The 17,094-nt window shown below is 37.4% G+C and overlaps 1 protein-coding gene across 2 annotated transcripts; it reads left to right on the forward strand.

The window, feature by feature from the left end:
- The first annotated feature begins 13,171 nt into the window (after nt 1-13,171).
- On the forward strand, nt 13,172-15,912 carry LOC133297750 (uncharacterized). 2 transcript variants are annotated; one of them, XM_061496946.1, is made up of 7 exons: nt 13,172-13,242; nt 13,399-13,550; nt 13,657-13,787; nt 14,012-14,232; nt 14,434-14,640; nt 15,142-15,222; nt 15,488-15,912. In XM_061496946.1, exons 1-7 carry the CDS (start codon nt 13,208-13,210, stop codon nt 15,732-15,734), a joined length of 1,074 nt encoding a protein of 357 aa, XP_061352930.1. In that variant the 5' UTR covers nt 13,172-13,207; the 3' UTR covers nt 15,735-15,912. The 2 variants fall into 2 exon arrangements, with proteins under 2 accessions (XP_061352930.1, XP_061352931.1); XM_061496947.1 differs by having other exon boundaries at nt 13,657-13,784.
- Nucleotides 15,913-17,094: the final 1,182 nt, after the last annotated feature.

A 17,094-nucleotide genomic window follows, 5' to 3' on the forward strand; every position in this document is an offset into this window, starting at 1 on the left:
GCGATGAAAGAATGCGCAGCCCCGGAGTCAAACAATACATCTACAACACGACTACCAATAGAAACGGTACCTCTCACAAGGTTCGGAGCTCTGTCCGACTGCTGGCGATCCAAGGTATACACTCGACCCATGGCACAACAGGTGCCGCTGTAGGTGGAGCAAAAATCATCTAAAGAGGGACCGCCTGAACTGCTGCAGCCCTAGAAACTTATGTATAACAATCCTTGGCCATATGGCCACTCTTTCCACACTTGTAGCATACCAACTCCCCAGTATCTCAACGTCCCAAATGCTCCTTTCCACATCCCGCACATCTAGGAGTGGAAGGAGGTCTAGCAAAACCTCCCTGCGGTGTAGGGGTCCTCTTAAACTTGTTGAACAGCTGTGGCTTGCAACTTCTTTCCCTTGCCCTTGCCATCATATCTCTTGTTCTTTTCCTAATAGGAACCACTGACTACTCTATCTCAGATATCTTGACCTTCTTGGCCTTGCTGATCACACAGACCTCCTCTATGTCACGACACTGCTGAATCAAAGTGCCAAAATCTATGGATGCAGCTCCAGCAATCCTATCTGCGATCTCCTCATTAAGTTTCCAACGAAACTTAGAAGCCAGGAATGCCGGTGTAGGCATAGCAATCCTGAAGTGTGCAAATTTGGCCAGTTCATTGAACTTAGCCAAGTATTCGTTAACATTCATTGAGCCCTGCACCAGGCGCTTAAACTCCCCTTGTTTCCTCTCTTGGGCATCATATGAAAAATATCTCCCCAGAAAACACTCCTCAAAGAATGGCCACGTGATAACATGACCCTGCGTCTCATACACCTGAAAGGTGTTCATCCACCACTCATGAGCATCTCCCTCCAACATGTAAGTCGCGAACATCAACTTCTGGGGATCCATACATTGCATCACCCTCAATATCTTGTCCAGAGCCTGTAACGATCTCGCAGCAACAATGAGATCGTAGGATCCTTCAAAGGAAGGTGGCTTATGCTCACGGAGATCATTCAGCCGACGATCTCGCGTCTCTTGGTCCTCCGCAGGCTCAAAGTAAGGCTGCATCAAACCCAAGAGGTGACTCACGCCCTCCATGCGACTCTGAGTATCGCCCTTAGGAATGTGCGCCCCATCTCCTCCAAGCCCATCCTGGTGACTTGGAGGAGGCGGCGACGGTGATGGTGGCGGTGGAGGTGGTGGCAGAGGATGCTGGCCACCAACATGACCAGTCCTCATCTCCTCCAACATGACCCGCATCATGGTCATGTTCGCCAGGCAGTTTGCCTCGAGCACATCCTCTGTAGCTTTGCTGTTCGCCTCTCTCACGGCGTCCAGCATCGCCTGGTTGGCCACTCTAATGGCCTCCTAGTCTGCCTGTCGAGCCGCCTGCATCTCAACCAATGCAGCCAGAACCGGGTCAGGTTTACCCTCTCTCGTCTCTCGGTTCCTCCGAGGTAGTACCATGACTCTGCACAAGTTACACAAAGAATGAGTTGATCAGGCCCATACAATGTGGTCACGCATGCATCATCATAGTAAAACCCAAAAAGAAACACAACAGACATTTCACAAAACAAGGCATCCTAAGTTATTGCAATACGTACAGGCTTTTTCCCTAGAAAGTGCTCTGATACCATAAAATATAACACCCCGTATGCACCCGACGTATTAGACATACATATGGTAATGGCGCAGCTAGATAAATGTGGAAGCTAACTTTTTCTTTTCAATTACGACGTCATCATTATTAACCAAGTTGATTATTTATTCATTTTTCAAAATATTGTCTGTATGTAAATCGCAATTTAAGCTAACTGAATATCCTCTTAATATAAATGTGTATCTAGTCACGGAACTACAACACGTAGACCAGACAATATCGTGATGCATTATACAATTCAAATAAATCAAACATGGCTAATCATCATGTGGCATGGACAACTCCCATGCTCACCAAATAAATCAACATTGACATCCAGTCTCAAATACAATAGCCATAAAATGTAAAATAGGCATAGTCATGTGATATAGGAAGAAACTGTACATGCACAATCAGCTCAACTCCGGCCTCCTGCCACCAGAGGTCTCAACCTCAGAGGTACTTGTACCTGAAAATGTGCCCCAACACAGGGTAAGATTTCTAACAAGAAATCTCAATAACACAAGGGGTCCTCCAGGACTCTTCCGCCCCAAGCTCACTTACAAGTATATATATATAAGTTCAGAAATAGTAATTACAATGCATGCTCATGTTAAGACATTTAAATCATGACAACATATCTCTTGCTAAACGAGCCAAGTACTACAATTCATATCTCATGTGATGTATGCAAGTGCGGTTCAACTGGCCAGGGAACAAGATAGGGTTTATGCACGTCTGTGACCTATCTAAACATAAGGGTCGCAGCCATATGCCTTACACACCAGGGTCGTAGCCTGATCGTGTAAGTAATCAACATCACATTCATACATTACATCAACAGTTATATCAACATATCTCAGGCATATACCAGTGCATATATCATTTTTCAAATAAGCATACATGCATATAAACCACCCTCCCATGGAGGTCGGTGGAACAAGCAATAGATCAATCCGAGGACACAAGTGCTTACCTCTCAAGCTAGCAATCCAAATTCAAGAGTCCACACCAGCTCAAGGTCTAGAAACAGAACAATCACAATCTGTTTAGGCCAGAAATCTTATCAACATTCATAATCTAGTTCATGACATTACGATAACATTTCCTTTTTTGTTTACATCCTTTCTAGTTCATAATTATCATGCATTAAGCCTCACCATTAAAGGTATTAATGTTTTCCAACAGTAACACTTACTTCCTAGGGCATCGTGCCCAAATGGGAACTTTCGCACGCATTAAAACTGGTTTCTGGTCATTCTGTAAGGTGGTAATCGATTACCAAACAATTGGTAATCCATTACTGCACATGGTAACCGATTACCAAGATAGAGTAATCGATTACTGTACATGGTAATCGGTTACCAAGTGAAAGGTAATCACTAACGACGCGGACAGAACAGAATTCTGCAAAATTTTTCTGCATAATCTGCGACCCATAAACTTCCCCAAGGTCCAAGGTCCGATTTTTTTCCAAAACATATGTTCAAAAACACTTAACATGCATAGATTAACAACTCTTAACTTGATTAACCAAAGTTCCCCCTTTTAGTGACTTAAGCAAGCTAAAATCATGGATTTCAAGGGGAATGATGATGGTATACCTATGGGCTCAAGAACTCAAAAACAAGGAGGTGACTTGTGGCCTAAAATATCACTCCACACTACTGCCAATGTAGAGCCACGAAATTGATCACCAAGCTAGGTCCTTTTCCTTCAAATGTGGCTTCTTGAAGTCACAAATGCTAAGAAAATGACTCCCTTCATACAAACCCAAGAAGTCAGCACCCCACACTCTCCCAACAGAAGCTATAACTCAGAAATGACTAGCCTTTCAACCTCCTAAGGCTAGAACACACTCACACATGGATTTTTTGTGAAGAAAGCAAGAGAAAAGGTGGTCTCTTGGAGCTTCATTGGAGCGGAAAGGTGGAGGCAAGGTGGCTGTAACACCCCGTGTATACCCGGTTTGTTAACATATCATCGTATTAAGCTGCGCTTAATTAAAAATGCGGAATATCTTTTTCTATTCAATTATGACGTCATTATACTTAGCCAAGTTGATTACTTAATCAATTTTATAAAATATCGCTTGTATGTAAATTGCAAAAAGACATCTAACTGAAATACCTCATAATATAGATAAAGTGAGTATCTATGTCACAGATCTACTACACAAAGTCCGGACAATATCCTGATACATTAATACAACTCCAAATTAAACAAGACAATAAACAAGTCTACGTGGCATGAACAATCCCCATGCTCACCAAATCAACAGCATAACCAACAAAGTCTCAACATATAAATCCATAAACTGAAGCTAAAAGCATAAGACAGTAAACAGGATCCAACATCCAATCATAACAGCATATCAGCAAAGCAGCATAAACATGTATCATCTATCAGCTAAGCTCTGGCCTCTTGCCACTAGAGGTCTCAACCCCCACATTATCTGAACCTGAAATAAGCATTCCCCAAACGTGGGGTGAGATCTCTAAATCAGAAATCTCAGTAAGACAAGGGGTCCTCAAGGATCTTCCACCCCAAGCTCACTTACATGTGCAATATAAGTTCTAAAAGTAGTAATTCAACATAAGTTCCAAAACTCAATGCAGTGCAACAGATATTCATGCCATGTGTGTCAATACTATTCTACTGGCCAGAGAAATGCAGGAATACGTCTATTACCTACAGATAGTACAAGGAACACTGCTTGCACCTCACCCACAGCTTCACCATATCGTATGTACCACATACTCAGGATTACCGTATAGGTGGAACACCACATGCATATCATAAAGGCACTAGCATATAACAGCTCAACAGCATTTCCAAAACATGAAAAGCATGTAACACAGCATGCATATAACCATACCCCCATGGGACATGGTGGAACCACAACATGGCTAAACCGAGGACACGAAAGCTTACCTTGCAAGCTCACTATCCAAAGCCAAGAGTCCACACAGCTTAAGTCCAACACACAGCAGATCACAATCTGATTAGGACCAGCAAGTATATCAACAACAAAGCTCAAAAGCATAAACATAATTACAGACTACGTTTTTCCTTTTACGATTTATGTCTTAAGGCTTCACACAAAGCCATAAGCCCTTAACCACTTGATTCTGACTTAGTTCAATTAAAACAGAAGTTCAACTTCATCAATCTAGGGTCCACAAACCCCAATAGCCTACTTTATAAACAGTGTAGCTACTGTTCTTCGAAATCCCAGAATATCCGGATATTCGTCGGGGGCATATCCGGATATCAAAATCCGGATATCCAGATCCCCATATCCGGATATCCCATATCCGGATATCATATCCGGATATTTCGCGACAGAATGCAGTTTCTGCATTTCGCGAAGATATCCTTCCAAGGTACCATTTTTAACACTTTAAAACGTCAAAGCATGCATCTTTAAATCTGTTTCAAGTCCACATACTAGTTGGTTACTTGTTTAACCCATTTATATGCACAGACACCACCATTAAACCATTAAAACTCATGATCAAGGTTGAGCAACTTACCCAAAGCTCAAAACAGCCAACCAAAGGTGTTCTTGGAGCTCACAAGTCAGCTTCAAGGTGCTGACACAAGGGGTGCACGAAAATGTACAACAAGGTGGTTCCTTTCCTCACAAAGATGACCACTAGGAGCTTCAACAACCAAGAACAAAGCTCCAACACTACAACTCACCAACTCATCCCCCTCACAAGCACAACAAAGCCACCAACACTCAGAAACAAGGTGCCAAACACACTCCCAATCACACACCCAAGTGTTTACTCCACCAAAGAGAAGAATAAATGGAAGAAAAGGCTTAAAGCTCACCAAATGAAGCAAGTAGGCAATGTAACAGTAACAAGAAGCTGACCAGCCACCCAACTCACGTAGGAAAAGAGAGTCTAGGGTTTTGTGCCCAACATAAGTGTATATATAACCACTTAACCATAAAACACACAGTATTAACTTTAATTTCTACGCTTAGCATTTTAATCCCAAACTCAGGATTCTTAACCTACTCAATTTTACAAGAATTATCATATTTTTTTTATATTTTTCGGAGCACCTTTTCGGTACGCGCTTTTCATAGCCAGTACCAGTTTTTGGCACCAGTTCTTATTATTTTAACTTGAAACTCGTTTTACAAGTCCTATACATTATTCTAGGAATTATCATGCACTTATTATAATTTTTCGGGATACTTTTTCGGTATGCATTTATACTGACTAGCAGAACCGGTATCTTCACTTTTCTTCCGAAAAACGACTTTCAGCGTTCTTAATCACTTAACATACTTATTTAAGCCTCATAATAATTATTAGGGTCAATTATGGAATTATTTCCTAATTCTCATATATAATTAATTAATTTTCTTAATTAACGGTATAGGTTCTTACAGTGGCAGCAACCAAAGACTCAGAAAAACTCACGTAAGAGGAGAAGAAAACTGACATAGGGTTTTCTGCCCTAGTTATTTATAGTTCACTTAAGTTTAATCCCACTGTATTAACACTAATAGTTTCACTTATCATTTTAGTCTCAAACTTCATATTCTGAACCTATCTATTTTTCTAAGATTTTTCAAATTTTTATTATAATTTTTCACAACACTTTTCCGGTACGCGTTTACACGCAGTCGGTATAAATTCTGACCTCAGTTCTCATTATTTCGACTCCAAATTTGACATACCAGTCCTAAATATTATTATAGGAATATTCATACACTTATAATAATTTTTCAGGATACTTCACCAGTACGCACTTATACCGTGAAGCAGAACCGGTATCTGCATTTTTTGTCAGAAAAGCGACTTTCAGCGTTATTAAGTCTTTATAATAATTATTTAAGTCTTCACATAACTATCCAAGGTCAATTATGCATTTACTTCCTAAACTCATAATTAATTATTTGAATTTCTAATTTAACGGTGCAGGTTCTTACACAGGGCATGGTGGGAAAAGGATACCACAGCTTCAAAGGCATTGATTGATGAAATATATTTTGTTGGTATTATAGGCTAAAGAAATGTACAACACTTCGATTTAGGTTTTACAAAATTGGTAGAAGGGTTCCTTCCCAAGGTCAAACACAACTCCTTGTGTCCTTTAGGCGTTATTCTCTTTTTGGAGAATCCAACTAGCTCTCTATGATTGAAGTTTTGTTCCTCATAGGATAAGTCTAACTATTTCAATAGGTCCCAAAAGATAATGTTCGTTGAGCTACCCTAGTAGATGATAATCATTTTGAGTTTAAGGTTTGCAGGGGCTCCAAATTAAGATGTCTAGGGAATCATTATGGCCTATATAGGCCTTCCTTTTTCATGCCTTATCGACATATTTTGGATTATAGTTGGACGGACCATGACTAGGTGGTATGCAATCCTTATTGCCAATCAGGTACCATTGAGATGAGTATACTTGACATTGATACGTGGTACTGTAAACTAGATGAATGTATTGTGTGGCATTTTGGTTTGTGGTCGTGCATGCTGCTATCACTTCATTACACAGGTACCTAAAAGTAGTGAATTCACCATATTAATATGTCTAATTAGGTAATGAAACTGACCATTTCTTGCCGCCTAGATGAGTGTGTTGGTTGTATGATTCTTGAACTTCAAATCTTGTCTTTTTGTGGATCCTAACATGTTAACCAATGTGTAGTAGTTTTTTATTAATTAGCCACATATGATTGCCAAAGTACTTTAGTGGATCGATTACCCTTATCCATCTCCTCACAGGCCTCCTACCATATTTCAAAAAATAATGGACCAATCTAGCGTATGTGAGTTTGGCCAATGAAGTGATAGGAAGATTTCTTGCATCTTTAAAGACCTTGTTAACACACTTTGCCAAGTTAGTGGGCATGTGACCAATCCTTCAACCCTCAACATTATATATAGTACTTCGCTTCTCTTTTGGTATGCGATCTATTCATGCGGTTATTTGGGGACAAGCTTTTTTAATTTTTTCCAATCCAGCATCAAAGTCCATATGGGAAGTTGTATAACCTGCTTGAGTAAACACAAACATAAGCTTATGACCCATTTCACACACGATGTCAAATAAGAGATGAATAACTCTAAATATATACCTAACTTCTTTAGTTGCTTCTTCAACATCACATTTTTGAACTTATGATTGAAATTACTGGCAAGATGTCAAATATAGAACGCGTGGTATGCTTGTGGTGGTTGCCATTCTAATGTTGCATTGCTGACTGCAGACAGTATCGTCGCATGCCGATCAGAAAAGATAGATGCCTTGTTTTTATGCAACACGAATCCGAATCGATGCCAAAAACCACAACTAGTCATCAAGATTCTTCCTAGAAACAATGCCAAACGTAATTGGAAGCATGTGATTATTGTCATCCATAATTGTAGCAGTTAATAGCATCCCTCGATATTTCTTATATAAATGGGTACCATCTACCTGTATAATCGGCTTACAATAATTAAAGGCATCACAACACTGTTTGAAGGTCAAAAACACCTTGCAGAACACTTTTCAAGTTCGATCCAGTCGATTATCAATAAAATGATCATTCAGATCTAGCTTATAAATAACCCCTGGGGAAAAGAGCAACATGGAATCCAACCATCGTAACAGAAATGCATAAGAGTCATCCCAATCTCCATACATTTTAACAAATTCCTTTTGTTTTATCTTCCATGCCTTTTCTGTATGATATATGAAACTCATGATTTGTTGTTATCCTTTCCTGGATTAGAGCTATTTTAACATTGGGCTCCTCCGTTATCATTTATGCATATCAACAAAAAATTATATATGAATAAGTAAGATATATATATTATTGAAAATTAGATTTTTGCCATACCTATGATCATTGAACAAATGAAATTAGAGTCCAGCTACTTATGATCTTGGGAAAGATTTTGGTTAACACATGCATGTTCGTTAACCCATTTGCCAATAACCCAGTCAGTGCCGCCCTTTTTTACTTGTGCCCCCATCCTCCACGGACAATCGTCCTGTGATTTTCACATTACATGATCAATCTTGTGGCATCATTTTTTTCTATAACAATTGTGTGATAATTCGTCATACAAAATTACTTTATTCCCATCTATACATCGTGCTTGTACTCAAAGACCTGGTCCTTATATAGCTCTTAATCCATTTGCCAAGTAGGTATACTTCCTTAATTGTAGGCATCTCTTGATCTAAGTGTGCCTAATTAATATGTGTATAGTGACTTGTCTGAGCCCGTAATGGAGAACTCTGATGTCTTGTATATCTTCACATGCGTAGGAATAAACCAAATGTGTAGTAAACAAATTTCATCAAAAAAAAATTATTTCATACAAGTATTTACCTTCCACTGCTGGGTAATGCATTCCAACATTACCCCGAGAAGGAATTAGATGACATACCCAGTAGACGAATATGAATTGAAATCACCCTCGACGTCGGTGTCCGATGAGTCACTTTCTGAAACAATACCTTCATCCACCTCTTCCTCAAAGCTATCTGTGCGCCAAGTCTGATGCCGTTTCAAATGACATTGGTGAGGGTGAGGGTGTTGGGGGTAAGACATGTAAGAACCCGCACCGTTAATTAGGAATTTAAATAATTTAATTATGAGTTTAAAAAATAATTCCATAATTGACTTTGGATAGATATAGAAAGATTAGAATAATTATCGAGAAGGTCAAATAATGTTTAAATCGTTTTTCTGATGAAAAGTGCGGATACCGGTTCTGCTTCACGGTATAAATGCGTACCGATGAAGTATTCTAAAAAATTATAATAAAATACAAATATTTTTAGAAAAATATCTAGGTTAAGGATATCAAGTTTGGGGTAAAAATAATAAGCAGTGATGTCAGAACTAATATCGGCTATGTATAAAACGCTTACCAGTGAAGTATTTCGAAAAATTATAATAAAAATATGATAATTCCTAGAAAATTGTCTAGGTTCAGAATATAAAGTTCAGTAGGAAAATGATTAGTGGAGCTATTAGAACTAATATTATTGATTAGTGAACATATTTATATAAATAGCCATTGTCACAAAGCCCTAGGTCAGTTTTCAGACCCCAAGGATGATCCCCATGGCTGCCACCTCTCCTCCTTCATGAAAACTTGAGCATTTTTTTATTAAACATATCCAAGAAGTCACCTTTCTCCATATTTCTCCACTCTTATGTTGTAGAACCACCATTAAACATTGTAAAGCTTGAGTCTTGTGAGAGAAAAATCATGTCTTGAGAGTTGAGATTATGTTTGCATGAATGGAAAGGCTGACCACTTGAGTTCTTAGAGTGTGAACCATGATTACACTCTAGGAAGCTTCAAGAACCAAACTTTGTGAAGAAAGAACCTACCTCTGAGTGAGATTTTCATACACCACCAAGTCAGTAGCTTGGAGCACCTTCAAAGTCCTCAAAACTTCCCCATTTTTCTGTTTTCAAAGGTCCACAGGTAACTACAAACCATTCCCCTTGTATTTTCTTAAAAATGACTTAGTTTGTGAAGTAAAAAGGGGAAACCTTAATGATTCATGTAAAATATGCTATATCTATGTTTAATCATGTGGTTTGAACTTTTGTTTGATAAAAAGTTGGACCTTGGACCCTTGGAAGCCATGGAACTCGCGGATTATGCAGAAAAATCTGCAGTTTTCGTGTTTTGTCCGCGTAGTAATCGATTACCGTCTGCTTGGTAATTGATTACCATGTGGAGTAATCGATTACCCTGGTCATGGTAATCGATTATCGTGTGGAGTAATCGACTACCCCCTGTATGGTAATCAATTACCCCCTGTCAGAAAGACCAGAAACCAGTTCTGATGCGTAGGGAAGCCCCAATTAGGGTATGATACTCTAGGGAGTTAGTGTTATTGCCAAAAGAATAAATACAAATAATAGTGAGAGTTAATATACTATAATTATGGTTTATGAGGGACTTGAGTCACTAAACGAAAAAGAAAACATTGCTCAATTGCTATGAGATTGGGATTCTGATTACTAATAATATTATTGATATAAAAAAAATTGCAATTGTCGGATTGTGTGACTGTTAGTGTATCTGTGTATATCGAGCCTTTGGATTGGGATTTTGGCATTGCATGTAAGATTTCGTGTCCTTGGTTTTACCCATTGATGGTTCCATCAAACCTCATAGAGGAATGGTTTATATGCATGATGTGTTTTCTAAAATATATTTGTTTATGTGATGAATAGTGGGTATGCTGTTGAGCTGGATTATGATATAATGCATTGCCATATGTATATGTATGTGGGGTATTCCACACGAGACGATAATCCCTGAGCATGACGGGCCACATGCAAGATGGTAACTCCGTCTGTGAGGTACATGGTGGACTCCTTGTACAGTGGGTTGTAGACGTATGTAGTGCCTACTTTTTGTTCTCTGGCCAGTAGGATGCATACACACATGACATGGACATATGCTGCATTGCACAGATTTTGCCATTATACTATTGTTATAATTTTTGAACTTATATTGCACATGTAAGTGAGCATGGGGTGGAGAGATCCTTGAGGACCCCTTGTCTAACTGAGATTTCTTGTTAGAGATCTCATCCCATGTGGGGCACATTTTCAAGGTACAGGTACTTCTGAGGTTGAGACCTCTAGTGGCAGGAGGCCAGAGTTGAGTTGAGATGATGCACATACCTCGCTATGTTATTATGATTTCTGCCTTGCTGTTGCATCTTTATGGCTATTGTACTTGAGACATGATTTCATGATTATGCTGCTTTATTTGGTGAGCATGGGGGTTGTCCAGGCCACATTTGAATAAGCTATGTTATTCAGACTGGAGTTGTATTGTTGTATCAGGACATGTCTGGTCTACGTGTCATAGTTCGATGACTTGATACATTATTTATATTATGAGGCTATTCAGTTTAGTTATTTATAGCAATTTACATACAAGCGGTTTTTGAAAAAGAATAAATAAATCCACTTAGTTAATATGATAAGGTTCATAATTGGAAAATTTTAGCTTCTGCATTTATTGAGCTGCGCTTTTTACCATTTATATGTTTAATACACCAGGTGCACACAGGGTGTTACAAGACATACCTATCTTCAGGATCAAAACTGGGCTTCTTGTTGATGTCAATGGAGAGAATTGAAGGGAGTGAATGCTGACTGCTAGATTGTCCATCAAAGTCTACTTCCGCATATAGTTCAATAAATATGGTGTCTCGCTGATTTTGAAATGCATCAACTCCTAATGTGACATCTTCATTCTCAACAATCTCATTACAGGCACATCTAGCAATCAATCGAGACAAGGATTGACCCTGTTGTAATCCAAACTTCTTATTGATTTTCTTCTTTAGAGCATTATAACTACACTAGGGGCTCATGCGGAACATTTTTGTATCTCCTTAAAAAATGGGATCATTAGGACCATAATATCTCTTCCCATTGTAGTACACAATGGCAACTAACGAATCACTACTGCTACTAATTTTTAAAAAATTAAACAAAAAACAAGGGGAGGAAATAACACAGAAAAAATAGGGGAATATCTCGAATTGGGGAGCAAGGGGAGCATATAGAGTTTCAACGAGAAGATATTGTGAATAGGGGAGCGGGGAGGGGGGGTTTATGAGCTGAAACCCACTGGCATTAATGACGAGTTTATAAGGTATGTCAATCAGCCTAGAACTCGCTGTCAGTGGCAGCGAGTTCTTGATAGAAACTCACTACCACTGACACCAAGTTTCAGGCTGCTAGACACGTGTACCTGATGCAGAGACAAGTTTGACCACCAAACTCGTTGCCACTGACAGTAAGTTTGGTGGCCTAAGGAAACGTGCCACGTGGCATTTGAAACTCGTTGCCATTGACAGTGGGTTTGCCACCGTGACATTTTGGAAAAAAATTTGCCCCTTTGGCATCCAGCAAAGTTTTGTAAAATCTGTGACAACATAGGCAATGTCCCCAATAGAACAAGGTAACAAGATAGTGAGAGAAGACTTTTTAAAGAACCACTTCAACCTAAAATCTTAAGGTGTTGGGTGACTACTTCACCCCAAAACCTTAAGGTGTTAGGTGAAGGCCTTTTTAATGGTTTATATTATTTTCTAACGCACCCCTTCACGTAAGAGCCCTTTGAGCTTGAAGCGTGGATTATTGCACAGGCTCAATTTTTGGTTTATCTTATCTTATTTAATTTCACAAGTTGAGGGCGGTGAGGATCGAACTCGTGACCTTATGGTCACTGGAGGTCTCATATCATGTAAAGAATCATTTCAACCCAAAACCTTAAGGTGTTGGGTGAAGGCCTTTTTAATGGTTTATATTATTCTCTAACAGGCTTACCCAAAGATTAAAAAATAAAAATAAAAATAAAAGGTAGTGGAATGGGTGTGGGAGAATCAGAAATACAAAGAATAATGCCTTTAGGAATCGTCCATTTATGCAAGTTGGAGCAATTTTGACCTATCCCTCAACTCTATAAATACCATCTTACTCCTACATATGACCTCAAGTCCAAGTCTTTTCTATAGTCCTTCAGAAGGAATATAAAAAATTAGTATAAAGAATTATGGACTGCAGACTTGAGTGCTCAGAAACTCACAGGTTTTCTTTCTCACACCCATGCACAAACACACACAAGCATACACATATATACCTAGCAGTGCATGTGTGCATCATAACTAGAAACATTGAGTGGAATAAAAATTCTATATTTACAAATGCATGGATATATAAGTAACATAGGTTTTATGACATTAGGAATAAGTGTGCAGCATGCTTCAGACAGTTCAACAAACTGGAGCACCTTGTGGAGCATATGAGGATCTCATACCATTCGGTTCATGAACCAATCTGTGGCATTTGCAGGAAACATTGCAGGTCATTTGAGTCTCTAAGGGAACATCTTATAGGTAATATTCTCTTCATGAATTGTTAAGCAAATTAACTACGCAAACTTTATTTCTTCCTTGAAGAAATTTTTGAGAATTTGTGATGAGACTTAATCTTCTTTTTCAGGTCCATTGCCAAAACAAGAGTGCAGAGATATTTTTGCCTACAGAGGGTGCAAGTTTTGCTTGAAAGTCCTTGATAGCCCTAACTCTCGAAGGATCCACCAAGAAAATTGCCAACTCTCTGGAATAAATGCTGTATCAACTTCTAACTTGTGAACTAAAGAATTTGCAAATGATTTCTGGCATAAACTTGATATTAATATTTCTCTTATTATTTAATAAAATATGGTATGTATTGAATGAAAAAGAAATGCTTTTAAAATTTGATTAGAAAATTAATAGAATTATTTGGAGGATTTATATTTATTCTTTGAAAATCCTTTGAAGTGTATAATAACTTTTTCTGCACCTTGTTCTAGAGAATACTTGTTGGTCGCTTTTCAAACTTGGGTATTCGTGATAATTTGACTATTGGTGGGGGAGGAAGAGGACCACAAGTTGTTGCACTAGCTTGTAAAATGGTTGGTGGTGGCAGTGATGGTTCATTGGATCTCTGTGCAAGAGTCTGCATAATCGATGAGCACGAGAACATAATTTTCCACTCTTATGTGAAGCCATCAATTCCAATCACAAACTACAGGTTAGCTATATATAATTCCATCAATTCTTAAATAAATAAATAAATAAATAAAAAGAAACAAACAAACCCAATAAAGAAGGCTTCCTGTTTGCTAGGGTAGCAATTGTACGGAGTCTTAAATTGTACTTTTGCAAAAAGAGGGTTCCTTATACTAGAATCCGTGACCTTTATAGTTAATTTAATCATGTATATGCTGAACAGGTATGAGTCTACAGGCATTAGACAAGAATACTTGAGGGATGCAATGCCAATGAAACAAGTTCAGAGGAAGATTCAGGACTTTCTTTGCAACGGAGAACCTATGTGGACAATTCGAGCAAGAGGCGGAAAAGCCAGGATTCTTGTGGGTCATGGTTTAGATCATGATCTAGAATGTTTACAAATAGAATATCGAGCAGAAAAAATAAGGTAAATTGATTATTTACTCTCTCATCATACATCTCAAATCAAACAATCTGTTCATAAATTTAGAAATTCTTATATAACTTTATTTTAGGTAATAGAGCACTTTTTTTTTTTTTTTTTTTTTTTGGGTAACAATAGAGCACTTTTCATTTAACCCTACGGTAGTTATATTCGTTTAGGGTTCAGTGTCTATCATTCAAAAAGACACAAGTTATGTTCTTTTAGTGATTTACATAGAGTACGACCGGTCGTACTGTAATTTTGAAAAGTTACTTTTTTTTTCACTTTACACGTCAGCGATGTGACTGGAGTGAGAAAAAAAAAAAAAACTTTTCAGTTTTACACAAAGTACGACCGGTCATACTTTGTGTAAAACACCTAAAATGACACAAGCTTGTGTCAATCAAAAGGATACTTCTTTTTCTCATTCGTTTATTATTAATTCCGAGGTTTTCTTTAAATATTTACATGGAATTCAAGTTGAACAAATATTTATCTCAACAGGGACACTGCAAAATACCCTCCACTGATGAAAACGAGCAAGCTGAGCAACTCACTCAAGTACTTAACACAAGCATATCTTGGGTAAGTGTCTGACAAAATTTTATTCTTATTTTCAAACAAGTCAGGATGATTTTATACCGACATAACATATACACTCAATTTTAGTGCACGATTGATTTCACTTTCATCTAACTGAGTTTAATTTTGTAGTTACGTAAATCATTAGATACGAGTAGATAAATAGTAAAAAATGAATGTAAAATTTCTTATTATTAAACCGGTGCAAAAATAACTTCCCCCGTCAAAGAAAGTGACGCTTCTTGTTTTCATTTGCATAAATATGCAGGTATGACATTCAAACTGGGATACAGGATCCTTACGATGATTGTGTTGCAACAATGAGGCTCTACATGAGAATGAGATCCCAAGTACACAAAATAGAGGATTATCCATTGGCATCCGACGCTCAGAACAGGAATAATTTTGCTTCGTGGAGGCAAAGTGAGCTTGAAAGAATGACTCCTGAACAAATGCTAGAAATCTCAAGGTCTGACTACTACTGTTGGTGCTTGGATTCCTTATATAGTCCCTGAATAATAGAAAGCAATATAGATCAAAGCTGAAGCTCATGCACGTGAGGGAATTGATTAGTACTATCATATCTAGCACCTAATTGTATGTTAGTTGCTAAACATCTCTATGTAATAATAATCAATATAGCACTTTTAACTATGTATGATGGATGGCCATCTCCAAACTCCACAAATATAGTGCCATATTAATAACCTCAAGAGAGGATTTATTAAGTTTAAATAAAAATTTTGTTCTCATAGTCTTTGTCGATTTAAATTTCGGTTTCTATATTTTTTTTAAGTCCATATATTTTACTTATTTGGGTTTTAGTCTCTCATGATACCTTAGTAAATAGAAATTACATGGACTATAATCCCTCCTAAAAAATAGAGACCAATATTATAATGAGTAAAACTTACAGGAAAACGCTAAAGAGTGAAGAATATATGCGTTAATACCTTAAATGGTAGATATTCAAAAGCATATGAGTGAAAATATAAGCGCTTTCAAAAATAAATAACAAAGTTAAAAAACAAGGACTAATATTAAAACAAAAACTATAAGGATTAAAGCCACTAAGATTGGTTTAGTGGTGAGGAATTTGGGTAGGTTATATTAGGTTGTGTTCAATTCCTACCAATGTATCCTGATAAAAAAACTATAAGGATTAAAATGCAAATGGGTAGACCTATGGAGACTAAAACCATATTTACACCATTTTATTATTTATGTGTTATTTCTAAGATGGTAATTAAATCTGGGTAAACGAAGCATACAATATTGGACTTGTTTCAAATGTCAAGGAAGTCAGTGTTTCTATGATAAAAGTTCGGAAATAAAGGTTATAGAAAAGATAATCATACAATGTTAACTTGCAAGATGGCACAGAAAATATTCCTGAATACCCACCATAAGGAAACGGGTTAGGTGATGACAATACTTCGGTCCAAGTCACAGTTATAATTAGTATTAATGCAAGTTTGACCTTTAAATGAATATATGCACAGCTTAATACGTTGTCATCCAGACAATGGCAAAGCTTCAAAGTAGTTATTTATTCAACAATTTAAAATACTTACAAGATTTAAAGACAATTTAAAATACTTACAAGATTTAAAGACAATTTAAAAATAAATTATATTTTCTAATAACTAATCCATGTAAATAATTATTATATGAATCATATCTATTTTTGAATAACATCATTATGCTCATTCAATAAAAGATTCTTTATACATTAATAAGAAAATATAAATTTTCACTTCATTTCAAAGTGAAATTAAGTAAAGGGAAATCCAATTATCATATAACATAACAATGAAATCATATCCTACTGATACATCGGAAATCTCCCTTTTCTTTTATTTTTTTTTCTTTTAT

This window comes from Gastrolobium bilobum, unplaced genomic scaffold (assembly GCF_033153095.1).
Source record: "Gastrolobium bilobum isolate Gb01-03AN ecotype WA unplaced genomic scaffold, APGP_CSIRO_Gbil_v1 utg3578, whole genome shotgun sequence".
NCBI lineage: Eukaryota > Viridiplantae > Streptophyta > Magnoliopsida > Fabales > Fabaceae > Gastrolobium > Gastrolobium bilobum.

Excerpts from the sequence above, each read along its gene's own strand:
- LOC133297750 (XM_061496946.1), top strand. The coding sequence starts at position 13,208 with ATGGACTGCAGACTTGAGTGCTCAGAAACTCACAG. Across the intron at positions 13,243-13,398 it reads GAGTGCTCAGAAACTCACAG|GAATAAGTGTGCAGCATGCT; the intron begins GTTTTCTTTCTC and ends TTATGACATTAG. Across the intron at positions 15,223-15,487 it reads TTAACACAAGCATATCTTGG|GTATGACATTCAAACTGGGA; the intron begins GTAAGTGTCTGA and ends ATAAATATGCAG.